This window comes from Macrobrachium nipponense, chromosome 28 (genome assembly GCF_015104395.2).
Source record: "Macrobrachium nipponense isolate FS-2020 chromosome 28, ASM1510439v2, whole genome shotgun sequence".
NCBI lineage: Eukaryota > Metazoa > Arthropoda > Malacostraca > Decapoda > Palaemonidae > Macrobrachium > Macrobrachium nipponense.
The window spans coordinates 58196163-58219548 of NC_087217.1; the positions used below are offsets into that span (position 1 = coordinate 58196163).

Here is a 23386-nt window from a genome sequence, read left to right on the forward strand (position 1 = left end):
CGTAATACAAACCCTCGGTCCTTAACAATAGGAAGACTCACTTCTTGGTGGGAGGAATCTGAGTCTTTTGGTGAACAGACTGGTGTTCGTCCAAACCCTGGATTGCCTCCCTGGTCGTAAGAGCAAGGGAGGGATCCAAACCTCTGTCCGATTGATCGGGGGTGTGCACCGCAGGATCAATGGTCAGACCTCTGGGCCAAGTACTAAGAGAGAGGCAAGCGTATCTCTTCGTACCAGCAAGCAAGAACTTGTTCCTGTTTGCAAGAGACAATCATAAAATGATGGGTTTGTCTCAATTTGGCATCCACTTCCTCCCCCTTGTTGGAGGAAGTGGTGGATATTTACTCCTATCTACCTGAGGGAATACCTAATGAAAGGATTAGGATGGTGCTCTATTGAGTAGCTCACCTGCATCTCGTCCTTACCCAGCAGGGTGACGACCGTGTCCCTCTACCGAAAGGTAGAGGGAAGAAAAAGATGGGAAGAGGAGCCAGTCACACTCTCATTCCTCATCCATTCTTACAGTCACCAGGACTCGATGCTGTTCAGCCTGCGAGGGTCTGGGTTAACTACACAACGTGTTGAGCAACCACCACGGTTCCCAAGGAAAAAGATCCAAGGAACTGTGGGCAATATCCTGAAGGTAGAAGGAGGTGCATGCGGTCCGGTTGGAACAGGCGCCTGCCTTCATTACCTGCGCCACGGAGAAGTTCTTGCGGAACGCGAGAGAATGATGAAGAGGCGTCCACACTCATCCTGGGTGTCGAGTTTTTCTTCTTTTCAGACAGCTCCGTCGCACCTTCACAGGACAACAAAGCAGCATAGCCTTCGTATCGGAGGCTTGGTGACGTCCATTAGGGAGGGTATTGTGAAGGACTCGAAACCAATCGTCAGTTACCGAAGGGTTCTGAGTCTTCGCTACGAAGATCGGTACGAAATCGAGCGTCACAAATCCCCATCCCTTTGTGCTTGACTTCTCAAGAGAAGTCATGCAGTTACCTAAGACGAAAAGAAGGGAATAGTCGTATGACCTATCCCTCTTCTCGACTTTGGTTATGTACAGTACTCATACTGACAAGCTATTAAGACGAAGTAATGATTGCTCTGGAACAACCGAACTAAGTCCACAGCATAGTTCGTAACTGACTCGGCGCTCTGACAGCTGCCGACTGACTGGTTCGGAATCAGTAGAGGCAAGTTGTGTCCAAGCTATACCGGGGTAAGGTCACGGTGACCTTCGCCCACTTTAAAGAGTTATGCTGAGAGACCAAACAAATAAAATATTTGTTAGTCACCGATGCCGGACGGCGCGGCGATGATTCTCTTAATGCATAAGCTCAAAAGGCGAAAGTCAATTGCCTTCAAAAGGACCGAGGTCCCTGATGGCAAGAAAAATCTCATAGACGTTGAATCTCAGCTTAAGGAGAAACAACACTATGTGACGTTGAAGACGAAGGTAGGCAATGAATGCAACCTACGTCTTCCAGCTGAATCGAGAGAAGGATCTCAAGATTCTAAACCTGTGCTTACAAATGACTGAAAACGCTAACCGCCATTTCATTGCTGTCCGTTGTGCAATGAAAGAAAGCGGGGCGTTCTTCAGTAATGAAACACAGGGGAGAGCCGCTTGAAGAACTGTTCTCATGGGCTGAACGTTTGGAAGTAGAGCTGGCAGGTGTGGGAGTAGGCGATGTCTTTCAATACATCTGCTAATCCGGGGTGAACAATGAACAATTGTACACCTCCGAATACAAGATATTTTGAGGACAAACTCAGATTCCGCAAAAATCATTCGCATTATGGGATGACGATGCAGCAAGAGACTATTACGAATTCTGTTACCGTGCGGTAAACAGAAAGATGAGAGTCGAATAGATATCTCTGTTTAAAATTCTGCAATACCGAAGACGATGAATACTAGCGTTTTCTCAGCAGTAGAGTGGGTCATTCATGTATGCGAGAACCCTCCCCGTTAATCAGAGACTTAAGTCCGTGATTGTTGGGCAGAGATACGGTTGTTATTCAATCAAAGCAGGTGAGAAAGACATAAACAACCGTCTATCTCAAAGCGGCAGCTGATACTGAAATGCCTCGGGCAATTCAATACGCAGTAGCTGTCGCTGACTCGTCATCCTGAGTTGCCAAGTAATCCTTTCCACGAAGGAATGCGTTCGGCTAGAACCACGAGCATAAAAAGATATGCTCGAGCAATATATTTAAGCGAAACGAATTTCGGTAAATATAAAAGCTAAAATGGTGTTGTTGTGACAACACCATAAGTATATAAAATTGAAACTGGAAACTCCTGGGAGGTTGCAGACAACCCGGGTTTGCAGTTCAATTAGAATACTTTTCGTCTAAGTCGCAATCCGTAGAATAACCAGGATATGCGCCTACCCCTCGGACCATTCAACTGCTTAGCAGAATCATGTCGCGAGGTTAATATACGTAGTATATTTGTAGGATTCTGAACAACGATCTCCATCCTAAATTCTTTCCTTCAAGAAAAAAACAAAATAAGGATGGAGATCGAACACCTTCGTTCTCTATTAAAGAGAGTGAAGGAGAAGTCTTCCTCGAAGGAAAGCTTCAATGGTGAACAGAATACTAAGACGATAGTTCCAGCCAAACTGGATATTCCCGTCCGTTCTTCTCTATTCCAGGTTGGTCGCCTACTGTGAGATAGTCTTCTTTCAGCAGCAGTCTTCTTCCTAATGCTAGAAATTCCAGGAATTCGAACATAGGCGAGGTTCCCGATTATCGTGTAACATATCGGGGATTCTCGTCTCGCTCACTTTGGACCGTGGTCTCGCCTAAGTGTTTGGAGATCGTAAGAAACTCTAAACACTCTGAATGCGCTAGAAATTCCGTTTAGAATCTAAGCAGAGTCTGCGAAAACCCCCACCGAATTCGTCAAACGATATCGGCTGGTGGTCCTCTCGATTCCGTAGAAATCGAGAATGGGGCAGGATCCCTCCTCAACGACCAGGGGCTTACGTCAGGTAGGACCGAAGGTCCCCCCTGGTAGCGCAGTCCCCCAACGTGGGATCCTACAGAGAAATCTCTGTAGGATCCATCCCTTTCCCTCGTAGCCGTAAGGAGAGAGGGAATGGGGGATGGAATTGGATACTCGCTCGCCTTCCCAGTGGAACTAGCAGTTGGAGAAGAGTAGGAGCAGCCATCGCCTTGCGGCGATGGCCTCTTCAGAGTTCTGGGAAAACGGTATCGTCAAGGAGAAAACGGTTTTTCCTTCCCGAGGAGGGTTACGAACTCTCACTGTAGGTAAGGGTCTGCCGCCACTGTGAACGTCGTCTGGGTGGGGCTGATCGACACCTGACAGGAGAGAGCCGATACCGTCCTCCGACTCATTCCAGTCCTCGTCGAGGTCGAAACCTCTCAGGAGGACCGAAGGAGTATTTAAATACGGTGTCCGAAAGACACGTAGAAACGCGCTGTCGCAGTAGAGGAGGTGGAAGTAGCTTGATCGACCGGCCAGAACTGAAGAGAGCCTTTCTTGTCCGGAGGAGACGAGAGACTCTGGTTCAAGACAGAATCGGTAAGCTCCGATCGCGGCATACCCCACCGTCGGTTTGGGTTCCCTCTCGGGCCCCAAACGACTCGAGCAGAGACATGGGCTCTGCTGGTGGGAGCGGCGATCCTTCCCCCCGGTCGTTGTGCTGACGAATCAGTTGCAATAACTGGGTAAAGTTACTCGAATCTCGGAAGTTACAGCGTCTTGAGGAGTAGGACCGTCCAGTCCCTCCAACAAGAGCAGCTCCCAGGACCCTCCTCCTTCAGAAGAAGGACCAGCAACAGATCCCTGACGGTTGCCTCCAATCACTTGCGCGTACGTCCTGGTTGGTCCTAAGACCAAACCTGGCACGTGCGGCGTCGTGACGGGATCGTGAGCGGCGCATCTCTCACGATCACTCCTATATACCTAGCTCTTCCTGGCGTATGCCGAGGAAGTTGAAGTATCGGAGAGACAGAACTGACGCTACCCCCTCTCCCCTGACGGTCGCCTCCAATCACTTGCGCGTACGTCCTGGTTGGTCCTAAGACCATACGTGGCACGTGCGGCGTCGTGACGGGATCGTGAGCGGCGCCACCTCTCACGATCACTCCTAGCTACCTCGCTCTTCCGCCCGTGTAGCCCGAGGAAGTTGAAGGTAGTGGAGAGACAGACCATGACGCTCCCCCCCCGCTAGCGGCAGGACCAGGCGTACGATGGGGGCTGCAGCCGATCACCAACCCGCGGTGGGGATCGATCTGCAGGCTGGCCGTGCCGCTCACCTGTGGCGAGCGGCTCGACTGAGCACGTCGACCCCGGTCCCGTGCGTCAGACGAGCTGCTGCTGGTCACCGTATCCGCCCGCGGTCCCTGTGGAGCGGCGGTCAGGTGACCTGCAGAGCTCGCTTTCGCCGTGAGACCGGTGAGCGTCCTCGTGGCACGTCAAACCGCTGGTACAGCCGAGGCTGGTACCGTCGGTCGAGGGGACCTGGGGGACCTCTTCCCAGCCTCAACCGTGGCCGGTCAGAGACCGTCACGTCCACCGAGGTACCGGCTGGTCGCTGCGAGAGCGGCCGCTGGCCTGGCGAGAGTCACTGAGCGGCTCTCGACAGTCCTTCTGCTCCCGTGCCTCGGTCATGACGCTGAGCGAAACTCAGGCGTTCTTAACTTTAGCTGCACGGTCACCCGAAGGAGATCGTACACTCGGAACTTCTCGCGGACGAGAAACCGAGCCGGTACCTGGGTTAGCAGCAGAGCTGCCAAGACCAGGCGAGGGTGTACCAGCGGTAGCCAGCACACCCTTGGTCCCCGCTCTTCTCTTACTCAGAAGGGGAGACGGGCCCCGTTCCCGAAGGAACAGGAGGACCAGCAGCAGAAGAACCCCCCCGTCACACCGGAATGTGACGAGCCCTTCGAAGTTCCGAAGGAGTCTTCTTAGGGGGAAACAAAACCCGGTTACCAGCTGGTCGCTGCGAGAGCGGCCGCTGGCCTGGCGAGAGTCACCTGAGCGGTTCTCGCCAGCCTTCTGCTCCGTGCCGTGGTCTTGGCGCCGAGCGAACTCTGGCGCCGAAAACTTTGGCTGCACGGTCTCCCGAGGGAGCAGTACACTCGGGATCTCCCGCGAACGAGAGACCGAGCCGGAACCTGGCGTAGCGGCATCGCCGCTAGCACCAGGCGAGGAAGTACCAGAGCTAACCGATACTCCTCTGGTCCCCGTCTATCTCTTCCTTACGGAAGGGGAGACGGGCCCGCTCCGAAGGAGCAGGAGGACCAGCAGAAAGGACCCCCGTCCCACCGAGGTGGACGGGCCATTAGAAGTTCCCGAAGGAGACTTCTTAGGGGGGGGAGGCAGCCTTCTTCTTCTTCGGCTTATGGGCCTTAGAAGTCGAAGGGGAAGAGGGCAGCAACAGACGAAGATGACACCTTCCTCTTCTTCGTCAGCTCACGCAGGACAGTCGTCAGGTCCTCCATCCAGGCCGGAGTCGGGCCTATTGCCGAAGCAACACGGCCCGACTGCACCTGTCCCGGAAGGACCTGGGACTGGGGAAGACACACCATGGGCAGGACCAGCACATGGACAGGCGCAGGAACCAGGAGCGACAGGAACAGCAACCAGCTCAGGAGCGGCAGGAACAGCGGCAGCGGTAAACACAGAAGGGACAGCCAAGCCAGTAGCGGGAACCACATCAGCGACAGGTACGGCAGCCCAGCCCATCGCCTCGTTAGAATCATCGGCAGCCAGCGTGGTACTGGCGGCCGGTCCAGGGGCGAGCTGCTGGAAACAGCGGAAGTCTGGGGCAGGCAACACCCCCCGAAGAAACAAAAAACAAGGCGGCGGCGGCATACCCCTCCTCGTACGGCGGCGACCGGCCCTAGAAGCGGCAGACGGCGTCACCCGACACAGCATGGGGAGTGTAGACCAGCGGGGGGAAGCAGCAATAAGCGGCCCGTGTTTGAAGGTTGTAGTGGAGACCCACTCCAAGGTCACCGCCCCGAGACCCTCGCTAGTACTCTGCAGCAGATCGTTTTGGATGCTAGGCACGCCCTGCAGCCGCAGTGGTCCATACCTGTCCAAGGTCGTCTCCCACGGCTGTAGCACCTGCGGTAGCACAGACAGATTAGTAAGAGGGGTTCCCTCACGCACGGGGGGGGGGAGACATCACACCCCGAACGGAAGGAAGACCCCCAAAAACAAAATACGAGGAAGCTGAGCGGGGTGGGGGGGCAGGAAAGAAGACGAAGAATCGGATACCAAGGGAGTCGCGGGAGAGCTTTCCGACGACTTCCTGGCAGACCTTCGCTTCCCCTACCCCCGCCCCGCACAGCAGTGAAAAGTAATATGAAAATGAAAAACAGAATACTGCACTTGCGATTCACTTCATAGAACTTAGAGGGAAAAATCAATTCCCGGTAAGAGCGGAAACTTGATCCATAATAATATGATGCTATCATAAATATATGATAAAATGAACAATACTGCACTTGCTATTTTCACTTTCACAGCAATAAATCATAAGGATTAATTCCCGGGTAAGAGCGGAAATTGATCCAAAATTAAATTGATGCAATAATAAATGAAAATGAAAAGAAAACTGCATTGCGAATCCACTTTCATTGCATTCTATTCATACAAAATAAGAGGCTCTTGCCGAGCGCAATCAATCTCTCGGCAACGAACGCACAGGGCAAAAATATAATGAAAAAGAGTACTTACATCTTTTCAATACACACTTTCGCCCCAAAAATACATGACTCGGCGTGAGGCGCCCGCCCCTCGGCACCGAGACATAATTCAAGGGTTCAATTCATGAAAAGAGCGGAAATCGCCGTCTCTACGGCGATAGCTCCCATGTTGATTCATAATTAAGTAATGAAAATGAAAACAGTGTACTTACAGTTTCATTTTCAAGTCAAACCAAACCATTAGTAGAAAACACAATATAAACAAAGCATACGACGATGAAGCGGGAAGCAGAGAGCGATGACGAACACGTCCTTCACACTCGCGGCCGAAAGCAAAAGTGATTCTTCACCTCTCGGGCGCGCGGGAGGCGCGCGCACGATCGGACAAGCAGTTAACTACCGTTCTCCCCTTGTTCGAAGCTTACGACCGTCCCAGCTGCCGCTAGTTCCTTCCTATTGTTAAAGGGACCGAGGGTTTGTATTACGTATCGGAACAACTACGGCTTCGGTGCGGGGAGCAGGAGCTGAGACCTGGGAGGAAGGTTCTAAAACTACATTAATGTTAGTTTCATTCTCACTCATTCTCGACCTGCTCGAACTCCTTGAAGAAGCTTTACGTACCCTATCCCTTTCAAGTTTCCTAATATAAGAAGAAAGAGCCTTATATTCATCTTCGTTCAAAACCTCACACCTCTTGACACGGGTTACTAAACGAACATTCATTCCCCCTACATTTAACACGGAAAGTGTGAGGGTCAACCGCAGCTTTCGGTAACCTCACTTACATCATCGGTCAAAACATACTCTAAACAAAACCGGTATTGTTTTGGTTTTGGAAACAGAATCAAAATCAGACTTCTACAGGAAAATCCAGCGCAAAGTCAATAACGGTCCACAATCAGTGTATGCCAAGCCAACATAGAGCGAATACGTCACCAAAATGTCCAAATCAATCTCCAGGCAAGCGAGAAATGAAGAATATATCGGAATGAACCGACAACAGTTGTTATCGCTTCAGCGACAGAAAAAAACTGGGCTGGAGAGATAGATTGGTTCATACGCCCGCCACCCAGCGGCGGGTAAGGTAGACCACCTGACCTACCTGTCGCGTGTGCCGCGAGATTTGAAATTCTGTCGGAACGTCGGAGACTATAGCTAAGTATATATCTGGCAGGGAAGTTCATGTACAAAACTCTGATAGCTGTAAAGAATGAGCCCAAAACTAATTTCACCCTATTTGAATTACGACGACACAAATGAAACTCATAGCTATAAAGAATATGAGGCCAAAACTAATTTCACCCTACACATATGAATTGCGACGACATAAAAGTACATCTTCATTTTCCCGAACCTTGAAATTCCGACCTCATAAGTTTGATGTCAGGAGAAAAGTTTTTCAGCAAATACCTTTCTAATTATGTTAACCTTGGATTTGTTTAAACTGGTTTTCTATATGCACTCTCTCTCCATCTTTCCAAACATTTATATGACCTACTTTGATTCAGCATTTAATATCAAGTCATTAGCCTAGAGTAGTACCTAAGGACTTCTATTCCTGCTCTACTTGTATATTTGTCTATATAACAATAAAATAGGAGAGTTAATCCTTAATATATGCAAAAATTTTCATAACAAATTTTTCTGACTTCCCTGTCAATGTCTTCACTCTACATATAGATCTTGTGTTTTGATATGATACAGTAACTTGTTTAATAACAGTAAACTTTTCTGTATTCTTTGCTCTCACAATGTCCAATTAGTTGTTTCAAAAATGGATTCAAAAGATCCACAAACATACAACTCATCCTCTTGCAAGGCATTTCTCCAGTGTTTGTCTCACCACAAAGGCTACTTTCAGATAAGCTAAAGATCCACGACTCAAAGCCACATTAACAATTTACATTCTTCAGCTATTCATAACTTTTTTCCTCTGAGTATTAATGCCATAGCATTCTCGTCCCTTATTATCATTCCCACTCTCTTGGATTATCAATACTCTCCAGTTTACATACGCATTCTTCATTTAGCTGAACCTCAGGATACTTGCTCCATTGTTCCAACTTCATTTTTAACATTCTCTGGATATTTCACATTTTGTCCTTGCATCCTGGCTTTTGCGTCACCTCCTCTTTTCCTTACAGACTTTTAGCTTCTTTCATCCTGTACTGTCACAGCAACTTTTTCCTTATTCTGTACATCCTCATTTCACCAATAAGGCTCTTTCTTTACCCTCTCTTTCTAGATACTACCTCTTGTTTACCAAAATAACACTCATCATTATAATACTTGTACTATACCAAAATAATAATACTTTATAATACTTTCCAACTCTAATATCCTTCCCAAATAAGTCTGAGAAAAATAACTCACACAGTTACAAGAGCTGCACTGAACATTTACTAAATAAAATAATGAACTAAGTATACAAGACAGTTGATTATTTGATATACATATACATACATTAACATTGTGTACATTCTTAATTGCCTGGTATACAACAAGCTAATAGATTTCTGAAGTGTTACAGTATATCCAAACAGGATGCGCTACAATTTTTTTGTTTCTAATTTTCCTCTCATTTTCCATTTGCCAATATGATTTGTGAATGGTGAATTCACTCTGAGAGTGCTTGTGATCAAAGGAATTGTATGACATCATGGACCTATGATCACAAAAAAATGATGTCCTTGATTTCCTTTCAAATTATAAAAGAATAACAGTAAAGTTCTTTGTTCTTTTTAATATACATATCTCATTAAGCCAGAGGGAGACATGCAGAACAACCCTTTAGAAAAATAAATTTGAAAAACAAATGGCATAAACTTGAAAAGCATCTAAAGTAAGCATAGCATGCACACATCACTGGTCACTCCTGGGGTGCAAACACTCACCAGTGCTTTCCAAGGCACAAAACTGTACAATAAATAATTGTAAATTTCACAATACTTTGAAAAAATCTTTACCCTCTTCTGTGTCATATCTCATAGCTACCATACCTTCAAAACCCTTTATCTACACATACATGACTACACTACAGTAACTGATACTGAACATAACACTTCACCAAAAAAGCACGATCACCTTATTTCAAAGATTAATATAAATTTTAAAAATTCCTTAAGACATTCTTGCACTAAAGTATCACATGTAACAGGAGCTTCCCATTAACTCAGCTTTATGAAACAAAGGGTTACATTCTTCTGCTTTTGTTTTCCAGTTGTTTTGCCCAATTTTCCAAATTACAACTGTTTTCTTCTATCACAGCACTAAAGTTTTTAAGTGAAATGTTCTAATCCAACACATTTTATCAATCATTCTCTTTTTTCTTAAAATCTAAAAGGGGGGAGAGGGGGTTTTTAACATAAAATTTATTTATAGTGATATGTAACATGAAAATACTTTGTCATTAAACATTCAGCTTTAAAATATCAATTCAAAATTACATCCTCTTGCTTATAAACTTCGGAACTTGGGACGGACAAACTAAATGCTGAATAGTTGCTAATATATGCAGTAGGCATATGACAGAAAACACCTACCTCACAAAGAGGGCACCACTTAATTAACCAGAGATGTTTGTTAATTAGAAAGGCAGCAAGAAAGTTTGTGTCTAGGAAACAAAAGTTTATACAAACTGCAGCCCACCTTGCAAAAAATCTACTTCATATAAAGTACCTGGTGCTTAAGAGGGACCTTAATAACACACTTAATGCTTTAACAGCTCACTCCTTGATAGTAGGGGAAATGCTCCTCTTCTTGAACAGCTTTATTTTGACTGGAGCATGTAGAAAAGACTGGTGTTGACAGTTTTGTACTGTTAGGATTAACGATGACAGGATCACTTGACTATGTTTGGGAGAAGTGTGATTGCCTGCATGCTTTTCAGAACAATGATTTCTCTCGATTACAATATCAACTGGATATCTTGCTCAACACTAGGATGATTTGGAATTTTACTACATCTGCACCTCATTCACACATGTGGCTACAAGGTGAGCAGAATATGTATGTCTCTAGCACAGCTTTAAATGAAAGCCATCCAAGGTATTGTATGTGTACCTGACACTATACTGCCTGTATTATTACCAGGCCATATACCACCCTAACACACCCCCCTGTTCACCTTCTTACCACCTAGAAGTCAACAGAGTTAAACAGGCTATGGCTACTCACACAAATATTTGAAAGACAGTCAACTACCTACTCACACTGAAAAGGGCAAGCAACCCTAAAGGAAGAAGCTATAGCTAGCAAGCCAAAAAGAGGGAGCCATAACCAATCCAGCAATAAAAAAGTGAAAGAAACTTATAATCCCAGTACCAACACCTTCCCTTTTCTGGCATAGTCCATTTTATTTCTTAAGGTTAAATAACATTAAAACATAAAACTGTAGTCAAATGGCTAACTAAATCAACCTAAGTGCTTTACATCAACACAGCCACACACTTATAGGTGCATCAACACCTTAAAAACTCATCAGCACAGCATAGTGCTGACAAAACTAAAAAGAATTAAAAAGAAATACTGAAAACTACATAAACTTTGCAGAGTGGAATGGAGGAGATTTAGAAAACAAATCTCAGGGTATGAACATTCATTCATACCAAAACAGTATTAAGAATAAAAGATCTGATAATGATCTCCATTTACTAGAATCACAAGTTCACTGTGTCACATTGCTGAACTATCATGGGTGCACCTAAACACCATTCCACACATTTCAGCAAACTATGCAGCACTGGAATTTTATTCCCATCTAACTGTTTGAGTATAAGCAAGAGTAAGAGGGCTTCTTCATTCATTTGAACTTCAGCGTTCCTATTTAGGTGGTACTAGAAAAACTATTTAAAAGCTACCCAAACATGTCCTGCATACATTGTTACATATGCTAGTACATATTTGTAGCATTACATACACCTATTTGACTAATAATACAGAGTTAGCATTTTTAAGAAGTATTTTATCATATTTTTTTAAATATTCACTTTAGGTAAGTTACAAATTATATCAATATTTACTGAGTTAATGAAATGTTTCTGTTATTAAATTATCTAGGACATGGTGCAGTTTGCTACACAAATGCAATGTAGCCACATATAGCTGAAAAAAACACTGCTATTTTAATAAAAATTAGTCCAGTGCCTACCATCTTTGATGTAACACAAGTTAGCATGTAAATAAAAAGAGGAAGTGTGGCATTATATGGAACTGTTCTCAGTAAAATATTACCATTCCAGTAAAGAACATTTACATCTCACACAACAATCACAAAGATTTTCAAAGTACAAAAATGTATGAATTTCAACATAAAATGTATGAATTTAAAAATGAAAATTTTTTTATTATTTTGTAATTTTCAAAGCTAACAAACCTGAGGTCCTAACAGTAGGATAAAACTTCTGTCGCCAGCTGGAAACCGTTTAAAAACAATCAAAATCGTAAATACAAGGAATCTTAGTCATCTGACATCCGATATATGGTTGAGGTGGAAGCGAGTCAGAAACCGCACTTGAAACTAGAAACTAGTGACACTTCAGTATTTCTTCCAACCCAGGGAAACATACAGGAGGGGTGGCTAGAAGTGGGCAGTCAATGTTAAGACCTCAGGTTTGTTAGCTATGAAAAATACAAATTAATTAAAAATTTGTTATTTGTTCATACGCCGAACAAACCTTTGGCCTTAACAGTAGGATAGAATCACAATTGGAGGGAGGTATGAATATCCTGAACTGACTGGAGGTTTGGCACACCTGATCATTCTTCTTAGAAATGAAAATTCTAAAAAAGAAGACCTAAGCCTTTGGGATCTTGGATATGTGGATATTTAACACTCAGTCCACTGGGTTTAAATGCATTGAAACATGTCCAGATTCATTGGATATACAAAAGTCAAAAAGTACTTTATCTGTTCAAGCAACAAACCATGTTAGCCACAAGAAACGGTTTGTCACCACTCGTCTCTCCCGTTGCTGGAGAGAGGGGTTGAGGCTACTGAGAAGCAGACTTGTATGTTGTATGGAACATAAAAAGTGCTGTAACAGTATAGCTGCAACGCTCACCTGCATCAAGCCAGTTCCAGTGTATGATGTGTCTATTCTTTGAACTGCCCATAGGTTTGAAGAAACGAGAAAAGAGAAAGAAAAGGCCAGTCATCTCTCTCATACCCTACTCCACACAATCATCTAAGGCAAGAAACAAACTGTCCTGCCAGGGGCGCTAGATGAGCTACACTTGTTGAACAGCCACCACTGGATCCAAGGAAAAAGCATCTAAAGATCTGTGGGCAACATTCTTCAGATAGAAGAGAGTGAAAGTGGTTTGATGCAGTTAGGAACCAGCATTCAAAATCCTATGAAAAGATAAGTTCTTCTTAAATGCCAAAGAGGAACTTATTCTTCTGGTGTCATGCATTTCCTGGAACTACTTATCAGAGACTCCAGTTACCTCTCCAACTCATTGAATCCAAGGAAATCATGCACTTGGAGCTCTGAGTTGCAGGATCTTGAAGAGAAGCTCATGACATGAAACAAACCCCAGCTTGCTGACGAGGGAGAGCACCAATAGAAGGCGGTGAAGAGGACGATGTCGAAAGGATCTTCCTTCAAACCCCTACAGCAACCAGAGGGCCTCACCAATATATGTACACATGAAGAAAAGAGAAGTTACCAAGAAATTCCAACGCTAAGGTAGCAGAATATGGGTCACACTTCTCTTGAAATGCAGAATTAATCGAAACCATGTTATCATAAGAATTAGCCATGACATTACTAAATCATCCGTGACGCCATACAGCACTACTCTTACAGCGAGAAAACATTGTGTAAGAGCAGATTAATTATATTCAAACAAAATTGTAATGATAAGTTTATTTCATATGACAAATAAGAGAACCAAGGTGAACATCATCAGATGACAAAACATCAGAGGGAGACAAGATGCCACAGTAGCAGATGAAGTCACATTGGAGATGTTGTCTGTTAAGATTGGTACCGCTGCATGACGATGTAAACTTCGCAAGCCACCATGTGGAAGGGGCTCCAAGGTTTAAAAGGAACACTGCCATCAGGACTGACTGGGTTCCAAACTCTCATCAGAGCATCAATGAGCAAACCAAAAATAAAGTGAAGTGGTAACTCTGGCAGTGGGAAGTGAATGAAGAGGAGCTCCCAAGAACAGTGGAACATGCCGCCACCCAACTCAAAGGCGAGAAGCAGGGTTGACAACGGTAGAGCCACCTGAAATGAAACAAATAATATGCCTTCCCCCTCACGAAGAGAAAAAACCTCCAATCCTGAGAGAAGGAAAAGGAACATATTCATATGTAAGGGATAAGGGAAGGGAGTGAGCTGTATGACTCACCACAACCACCCCCAATAACGGGAAAGAAACAAGACAAAAATTCTGACTGGTCTGAGCAGGTAGTCATGACCAACGTAATCAGAGATCTTCTGACAGTAAAATTCATGTTGAGGAAGTGGAAAAACACTTGTATGTAAAGTAAGACAAATACTCGCGCATATGTAATGTCTTGAACATCCTGAACCACACAAAATCTGAAAGACTAAAACATTACCGTGTTCTCAGAAATTGTGTCGTTGAAACAAAATAAGAGCAATATAAAGGGAGAAAAAAAAAACTCCACACTAAAGCCTACTGAGCGACAAGTCAGTAAATACATATATCATTGAAGAAGAAAAAAAACACTGAAATATCTTAATATAAAGGTTTCCATATGTCCCAAACAATATTTCAAATTGTAAACTTGCTAACAAACGAACAAGATGTAGCTGGCCCCTCTCTCCCTGAAGGGGCAATATTCCCCCCAAGAAACAGGGAGCAGCATTATACATAAAACAGCTGATGATGAATCAGTATGAATAGGCCTGCAAGCACATCTACTGCAAGTTGCATCTGTCCCAGAGGAAATGTGAACACAGGAATCCTTCCCTGGAAGCATGGGACAAATACATTGATGCTCACGGGGCTTCTTAAGCTAGATAAGAGAATACGTATATGAAACAAGAGAACGGGCTTAGGTCAAAAACAGGCTTAGGAAGGAGATAGGAAGGAGAGCAAAGCAAATGTCCACTCTCCAAGACAGCTGAAACTGATGCGTGACGATTCAAGAGCAGTCTCGGACTCGCTTCCACCTCAACTACGTATTGGATGCCAGGTGCCCCAGATTCCTTGCATTTACAATTATGATTGTTTTTAACCCGTTTCCAGCTGGCACCAGAAGATTTATCCTACTGTTAAGACTAAAGGTTTGTTCTACATATGAACAATCAACATTCTACATTTAAACCTAGTTAATAAAGGACTAAGTTTAACCAAGAGATAAACAACAGTTTTGATAGTGTTAAAAAAGCAATGGTTAAAAAATGAAATATTTATCATATATAACATAGAACTAAAAAATACCAAATAATTTGTCCAGCTAACTATACTCTGTTTTTTTTCATCTGTCCATCCGCCTGTGGTGTTTTTGTATGGCAACACTGCGTCCCGGGCTTTAGATAGTTACGCTATTTGTAAGTTTTAGGTAAATAAAAGGATATCTGGGTGTACATTTGCAACTGAAAAGTGTTTTAATAATTTACTGAATGCGAATTACACCGTTAATATTCGAAATAGGATATTATTATAATCATTGAATGTAAGCTGAATGTAACTATCTAAAGCCCGGGACGCAGTGTTACCATACAAAAACACCACAGGCGGAGGGACAGATGAAAAAAAACAGAGTATAGTTAGTATATACAAAAGGATAATATTGCATCATGATGACAACCCCTAACAATTCAGTTGCTGAAAGAATTTTGATGGATTCTGCATTTTCATAAGTAACCTGCTTGCAGAATTCCATTATATTACTGCATGATATTCCTTAACTTTCAATTACCCTAAGTTCTACTCCTTTAAATTTGCTGTATTGCTATAAGTTATTCCTATAAGGAACAACCAAGCTATAACATGCCCCAATAAACTTGGCTAACAGTCAGCATTGGAATTTCTTTCCAAAAAGCACAAGGGATTCCTCAATATATGCAGAGATCTATTGCATCTTGGTTGATAGTGTAACACCATGGATCTGGTTTTGGCTCATGCTCCTCTTCATGGAGCTAATGCTCATAGAGTTCCATCAGCCCGTTTTTCGGTAGTTTTTTATCTGCCACAGATAACAAGATGAAATCCTCCTCCAATCCCAATTTCTGCTCACTGCCCAACCTAAAGAAGGCTTTGTTCCCTCCCTGGAGATCTTGAACAAACTAAGGGCATTGCTTCTTCTAAACACCATTAATACGTGTGGTCAAAACTTCATCCCAAGGTGCATTTATATTCAGGCCTGCCTTGGAGATGTTAGCCCTTTCAAAATTCATGGACTGTTAATTCATCATCCAGATCCATTGCATCTACAGATTGCCTAAGCAATTGCCTAAGGTACTAGCATTTCGAGATAGCAATAATTACCTGGTCCATTGGCTGCAAAACAATAGGTGGTGTTGGGAGGTAGATAGACAACAGTGATGTTAGGATGAAAACTGACATCGTTTAGTGAGTGGCCAGGTGTGTTGTCTAAAATAAGACATTTCAATAGGAAGCCCTTGTCATTATAATGTTCTTCAGCACTCAAAAGATTCTTCCCAGTACAAAAGTAGCACCTTTAACTTAAGGGCCACACGATCTTTAGCGACCATAAAAGCTGACATGGGCTTCTCCTCCAAGGATATGAATAAAAAGTCTGGCATTTTCCTTCATAACAAACCAGTCTCATCCACAATGAACACTTGTTCTAGAAGATACTAATCTTCAATAACCTTCACCAGCATCACCAGGCATTTAGATGCTACTAACTTATATTTTAGAAGCTGCTAACTAGTTTCCTGCTACACTGCCACCTTGGAGAGTAGAGTGGTGAAGGTTGTGTTACTGCTTGAACAACATAACCCATCCTGTATTTCCATTGGGTCCTCTGTCTTCCTCATCAAGAAACTACTTTTTTGGAGTCTTCAAACAAACACAAAAGTTTCTCCTGATTCAACAGCTAACTTATAGGAATACACTGACGAGTCTATTGCTCACTCCAAAGAGAAAGATGCTCTACTTCTTTGTAAATCTTGACTCTTTCCTTCTTGATGATGGTATTCTTCATCCCTGGATCATCATCACTGATGTGAGCTACAGCCAAATGACTTATATACTCAATGACTTTCGATAACAGACTGACTCAAGCCACAAGCATGAGCTATGGCAGCAAACTTTTCACCCCTTTCATAACATTTTATCACAGCTACCTTATTTTCAAATGATATAGCATGATGCTTAGTAGGAACTAGCAGTAGGAACTTTCTTCAGAGCCATGGCGACAAATATTAAAGTCACAAGTTCAACACAGTCAGGACATTGGAAATAACAGAAGTATGCAAGCACATTTGAATATGGTGCCAAGAACAAACTACACAGCCAAATGCTTGAAATAATATAGCAAGCATCACATAAAAAGACCATAATTTTAGTACTCTGATGTATTCAAATGATTTTATACATTACTTTACATATTTTAACATTTTTTCTTTGTGATTTTGCACTTTTTTATTTCTGTAATTCTATGGTTTTTCAACATATGCTCAGAGGTCTGGATAAACTAATCCTTTATAATAATAATTCAACATATGTTGCCACCATTGCAACACCTCGTGATAGCTTTTATAAACAAGTATCCTAAAGTATTTACATGTGATGTCTATTAAGGATTTAAAAGTCACTCCCAGTAACACAAAATACCTAAACAAAATATGATATTCTACACATGAAAAGCCTAAAAATTTATCTCTCAGGTGTTGCAGAAAAATAGTAAACTGTTACAAAGAAGTAAAGACCACACTACACAATTAAGGCAATGCTTTTAAAATTACCACAAAATAAAAATTCCTTTGGTGCAAAAACTATGCTCACATAATACAACAATTTCACAGCAGTTATAACTTGCACAAACTAATACCTTTACCATACTCAGCTAATGTAAAATACTATAACCAAGTGACAAAAATATTGCTGGCGCTTGGCATTTGAATTCTCTTCCAACCTGCTAAAAACCAACATTACAGTATATACTTGAAACATTATTTTCAGTTTAACAAAACACAAACAAATTATGCCAAGCTTCAGGCATAGCTTGAACAGTTGAACACTATGATTTGTGATATACTGTACTGGAATGGTTACCTTAAAAAGATATCTATTAAAAGTAAAATGACAAAAATCTTTGTTCTACACTATGGTTTCGCTTGTGATGTCACCAAGACTTAGTTACCTTATGGTAGTCACATACAAAAAAGAATGCCAAAATTATGAACTAAAACTAGGAAAAAAAAAAAAAAAAAAAAGTCCAAAACCCCCAAAAATTTACCTTGATTATGACCTAATGCATAAAGAAGACAAAGACCAAAAAGTGCGGCATAGTCATCTCCTGTGCAATCTAACGAAGCAACCAATGAGTTGAGGAAAGGCCTCTCACCACTGTTGAGTGAAACAGGGTCTTTCATCAAGCCATTTATAGAGCTGCTGCTCCTGTTGGGGAAAGAAATTTCTCATTCAGTATTACTACATTCATGCATCTATAGTTAACAGACATATATGACTGCTTTTGCCATACAAGCTTTGCATAAATGGGGTTATAAATCCTTGTTAGATTTTCCCTTTCAGAGAGAGACTGAAGCATAGAGAGAAAGTACAAGAAAATTGAAAAAAACTAATAATCCTTCTCAGCTTTAACCTCAATTTCATTAAACATGGCACAAAAGATGGGACAAAGAACTATGGTACCTCAAAAGCAATTATGAAGAAACACCACTTACAATAAACTACTGATGATGATTACTCATCCAGTAATGGTAATAATACAAATGTCAATATTAAAAAAATAAATGATATTAACATTAAGTAGACATTTCACTCATTCTGTATAGTGAGGAGAACAACGAATACATAATTCGACTGTATTTCCCTAGTAAAATATGGTACTATATCTTCACTAGCACATAGCCTTAGTATTGTTCATAGAAATGACAAAAAAAATAGCCATACCCAGTTTGATCTGTGGCTCTAAGCTGCTGCTTTTCTTCATCAGTTATATTTAAATGTGTTGCTTCCAATTCGGATATACCAATACTTGCCAGTATGTCAGCAGCTGGTGTGGATACCCGTAGTTCTGCAATGTAAGACACAACCATGACAATAGAAAAAGAACAAACTTCCACCTTTTGAATCAAACCTCATAATCCCTTATTATAATTAAAAAGACAAAATATAAGAACGTTCAATGTTATTTCCAAATTCCTAAATATATTTCATAGATTAATTTTTAAGTTTATGAATCACCTTTTTAAAAATATAATTCATAATGTTACAATATGTCTAACGAAACATTAAAATATGATTAGAAAAAGATATTATTATTATTCAGAAGATGAAACCTATTCATATGGAACAAGCCCACAGAGGCCTTGGACTTGAAGTTCTTGCTTTCAAAGAATATGGTGTTTAGGAAAAAAATAAGAGGTAAAAGGAACTACATAAAGAAATCCCACTTATTAAAAATGAAAAAATAAATTAATAAATAGATAAAATGTATTAAAATGCAAGGAGAATAGTAATAGGGTAGTACTAATGCAATGCATCTTCGCTTGAACTACGAAGTTCCAATTGCACGACATCCTCTGGGAGACTGTTTGATATGCAAAAAGTAATAAATTTCAGTATTATGTAATAAATATACTACCGGATATTTTGAAGCTAGGTTACAGGGTATAACTTTTATTACTTATTTATGGGCAAAGTCACTTTGAAAACTCAAATCTATCTGTTCTAAATTAATCTTTTTTTTTTTTTTTTTTAAATCATCAGGAACAAACAAATGAAACTTATTTTATAGCCCTTAGTAGAGGGTTTTAGCAGAAGAAAAATATTTGGTATGGGGAAACACGATAAGTGAGCTGTATTCATCATGGCTTTAAACCTTTTCCCTTTCACTCATTCCTTCTACTTCTTTTCCATTTGGCTGTCCTGAACACAATTAATTTTTCTCGACTGATTTTATTCTCTTCATTTAAAATCAAAGTCCTAAGACCTGTTCCACAAACATCAAGCAATATATGGTCTGATTATATTACCTTCATCCTCAAGTATAAGATATAGAAACAGCAGAAATTAACAGCCACACCTGACTGCAGGTAGTACTACATACCTTTACAAAGAGTAGCTTCTTCGGCTCCTTGATCAACTGATGCCAAGGAACTACTGTCTTTCTCCCCTACAGTCAGCTTATTTGGAGATCCTTTACCACTAGCACTACCGCTACCACTTCCACTCCCGCTGCCTTCACCTTCCTTTTTGTACATAGAACCACCAGGACTTGGTGGGGCACTGCTGTAAGGTTCACTGATAGTTTTGGATTGAAGAGATTTTTCCAAAGGTTCCTCAGGAGCCACAAAGCCTCTCCGAACCAAACGTTGGCCCTGGACATTCAAATCTCTCAATAAATCACTCAGCACTGATGCTAATAAAGTCAGTTCAAGATATACTTAAAAGTCTTAACACAATACTACAACACTCTTGCACTGTAATTAATTAACCTGATACATTATCAACACAATTTCATTGAATTTTGTACTCCAATTATTAAATATATAAAAGTAATTAGCAAAAATGACCCTACCTCAGCAATTCAGATTTCAAATGAAGATGCTAACCATACCAACTTCTTAAAAGAAAACTCACACTTCAGCACAAACAATTTTGCTGCATTCTACCATACATTTTAGTAAGGGAAAACAATAATTATGGTCACTTTCACTAAAAGCTGTTATTAAAATTGAACTCCTTACTTCATTAATCAACACTGGGGCCGTTGGAAAGCAGCAAAACTGCTGAAGATATAGATTTACAACTTTAGAAACATACTTACTATCTTGACTGCAAAGTCACAATAGAGTAACTTGATCTTAAAGAGCAAAATAAACCCACCTGGAGAATTATAGTATCTTCCGAAAATATGGAATTATCGGCATGAAAGATGATTTTGGCTAGTGCCCTAACAAGTGGCACATGTGAAACTATCAAAAACACCTGTGCCAGCAAGAAGAGGGAGACTACACTGCTAACTCTCGGTCTTTCATCCTGAAAGAAGAAACAAGGTCATAACACAAATGCCCTATACAGTAGTACTATAATATGCTCATTTTGTTATTTTCCACTTATTCTCATTTACTTTACATCAAGAAGCAAACTACACAACACAAAGTGAGAGAATAATTTACAAAACAAAGAATAGTTTTACCTTTTCATGCTGAGGGTTTAAGGAATATACTAGAAGAGGTACAAGCAATCGATTAAGAAGATGATCTGCTAAAACTTCGTTAAGTGTCGTTATATCTAGTTTCAAAATGTCGTTTAAGTAGTGCAGGTGGTCTAAGTGTTCAGCTACTAAGTCTGCAAGACGGCTTCTGCTATTGTGACTGTAAATAAAAAAAAACCTGGTTACTATAGCAAAACAGCAGTCCATCAGTGAATAAAAACATATTCTTAAAGTGATTTAGCTTTTATCATTTTGTTTAGCAACTACATCTACAAGACTGCCTCTGCTATCATTAAGTCAGTTACTTAAAAAACTCGTTACTGACTAATACATAATATGTACTATAACCAAGAGCAAAAATGAAAGCTTTTGTATAGAAATCCGTAACACTTACTGTTAACCTTAAATACAAAAAAATATAAAAGCAACCTAATGGGTGATATTTCAGGTTAACAATCCTTTACTGATAAAAATCTCATTTAAATTTTTTATATAGTCTTAGATGATTTCCAGAATTACTATAATAATTTAATAATAATAAACTGGAAGGTAAACAGAATATTTTCAATTACTCCTGTTCTATTGATATCAATCAAAATTTCTTGAATATGCTCTGCTCTGTAATGAGTTTGTGAAAAATCTCCAAACATTGCATGTCACATCTGCAATTATACATCCCTATAATTTCTCGTTTCCTTGCGTACTGATAAATAAAACCTTTTGGCCAGTTCTGAGAGATTAGGATTGTCATTCAGTGGTTTGAGTAAGCTAATTTCCATAACAAAAGTGATAGCTTGCCAGACTCTTCATACAACTTAACTTCAAAATTCTACAAATGTAACAAAAAACATTTTTGTAATTGGTAGCAAAGATATTTTTCCTCTAAATTTATGTACTACTATATATGTCACAAATAACCACTAAATAACCATATCACAGTCAGCCCTGGCTATACATTTGAAGTGTTCCAATTAAAGCAATAACAAAAGGGAAATACTATATACAGTAGTAAATTATTCTGTAAAATTGCCAAGAAGAATGGAAGGTGGGCTATTTAGGTATATTAATGAATTTGTAATGGAAAAATACAGGGGAAAGAAATCTTTGAATTTGTAATTGACAAATATAGAGCATAGAAATCTTAAGATCCAAGTAACTGAGGTGGCTCATAAGTAACTTAATTTTGCTTGGGCCAAATCAAAAGAGTATATATTATAAATTCACTTAGGATATCAAACAAATCTGTAAATGAAACTTGATTAGAAATATTCCCCTTCCCACTTGCTCTTTTGCCATAGTGTGTGATGATGCTAAATTTGGTTATCTTTGTCCAGAGAGATTAGTTTCAGAAGAGATGGGGAAAGGACTGTCAGGGTTCATAGCAAACTTAGACCAGGTTCAAGATGCTCATAGCTTCCAATCACACAGCAAAATTAATCATTTTGTAATGCAGCTCCTAAGTTTCCTTGATTCCCAACACAACTGTCCAAAACTTGCTCAACATGGTATCAAAAGTGATTAGAATTCAGAAGAATATTCCAGAGCAAGTTATACCTCACTGACAACTGGATGCAAACTGATGCATAGCTAAGGATCACACATCATATCTACACACAAAACATAAATGATGTGTTTTGCAACAATTCAGCATTTCTCTTAGCAGGAGATATTATTATTAAAATAAGATAGTTTAACCCGAACATCCTAGCAGGAAATCCCTGCTGTCTTAGGCACCTAGTAACTCAATTTTTCAAATTACACAATTCGTACAATAAATTTTGACTATGAGACACTAAAGCTTTAATCTTCATTCTCAAGATGTAAATGTTGTACGCATAGGCAAAAATCATATTCAAAACAATTATATAGTCAAGCCTGACTGTGAGTTTATGAAAAGTATACTCTATCTACTTTCTCATTTCCAAAACAAGGAGAAGAACCATTAATCTAACAATGTATATGATTATAGTACATAACTCTCACAACAAAAAAACAAATGAGCTACTAATACTTACTCAACATCCCCTCTCACACAATTGTCCACCTCTAATATATGATTCCCTATAAACCATACAAGGTTTGAAAAGTAAGGCGCTGCAGTACGGTCACAAATAAACTGCAACATTGACTGGTCGTCAACCCGATAAACATTCAGAGAGAGGGTTCTAACGGCAATGCGAACCATGCTTTCTGGATGATTGAAGAATTTGATGGCCTCTGTGTACAATGGGAAATCATTTGTGTGCTGAAAACAAGAACAGTGGTACATTAAAAGCTTAAAAGTTTGAAGGACAAAATGCTTTCTGCATGCACAGCCAAATTAAGGAAAACTAA

The 23386-nt window shown here is 40.9% G+C and overlaps 1 protein-coding gene across 8 annotated transcripts in view; it reads right to left on the minus strand.

The window, feature by feature from the left end:
• Positions 1 to 23386, minus strand: part of LOC135201768 (protein CLEC16A homolog) — a 208954-nt gene that overhangs the window by 173328 nt on the left and 12240 nt on the right. For all 8 annotated transcript variants that reach the window (XM_064231008.1, XM_064231011.1, XM_064231009.1 and 5 more), the window contains exons 5-10: positions 23068 to 23297; positions 21035 to 21212; positions 20722 to 20874; positions 19943 to 20213; positions 18784 to 18907; positions 18107 to 18267 (exon numbers count right to left, since the gene is read on the minus strand). In XM_064231008.1, coding sequence (XP_064087078.1) covers positions 18107 to 18267; positions 18784 to 18907; positions 19943 to 20213; positions 20722 to 20874; positions 21035 to 21212; positions 23068 to 23297 — 1117 coding nt within the window. The remainder of the gene's footprint in view (positions 1 to 18106; positions 18268 to 18783; positions 18908 to 19942; positions 20214 to 20721; positions 20875 to 21034; positions 21213 to 23067; positions 23298 to 23386) is intronic.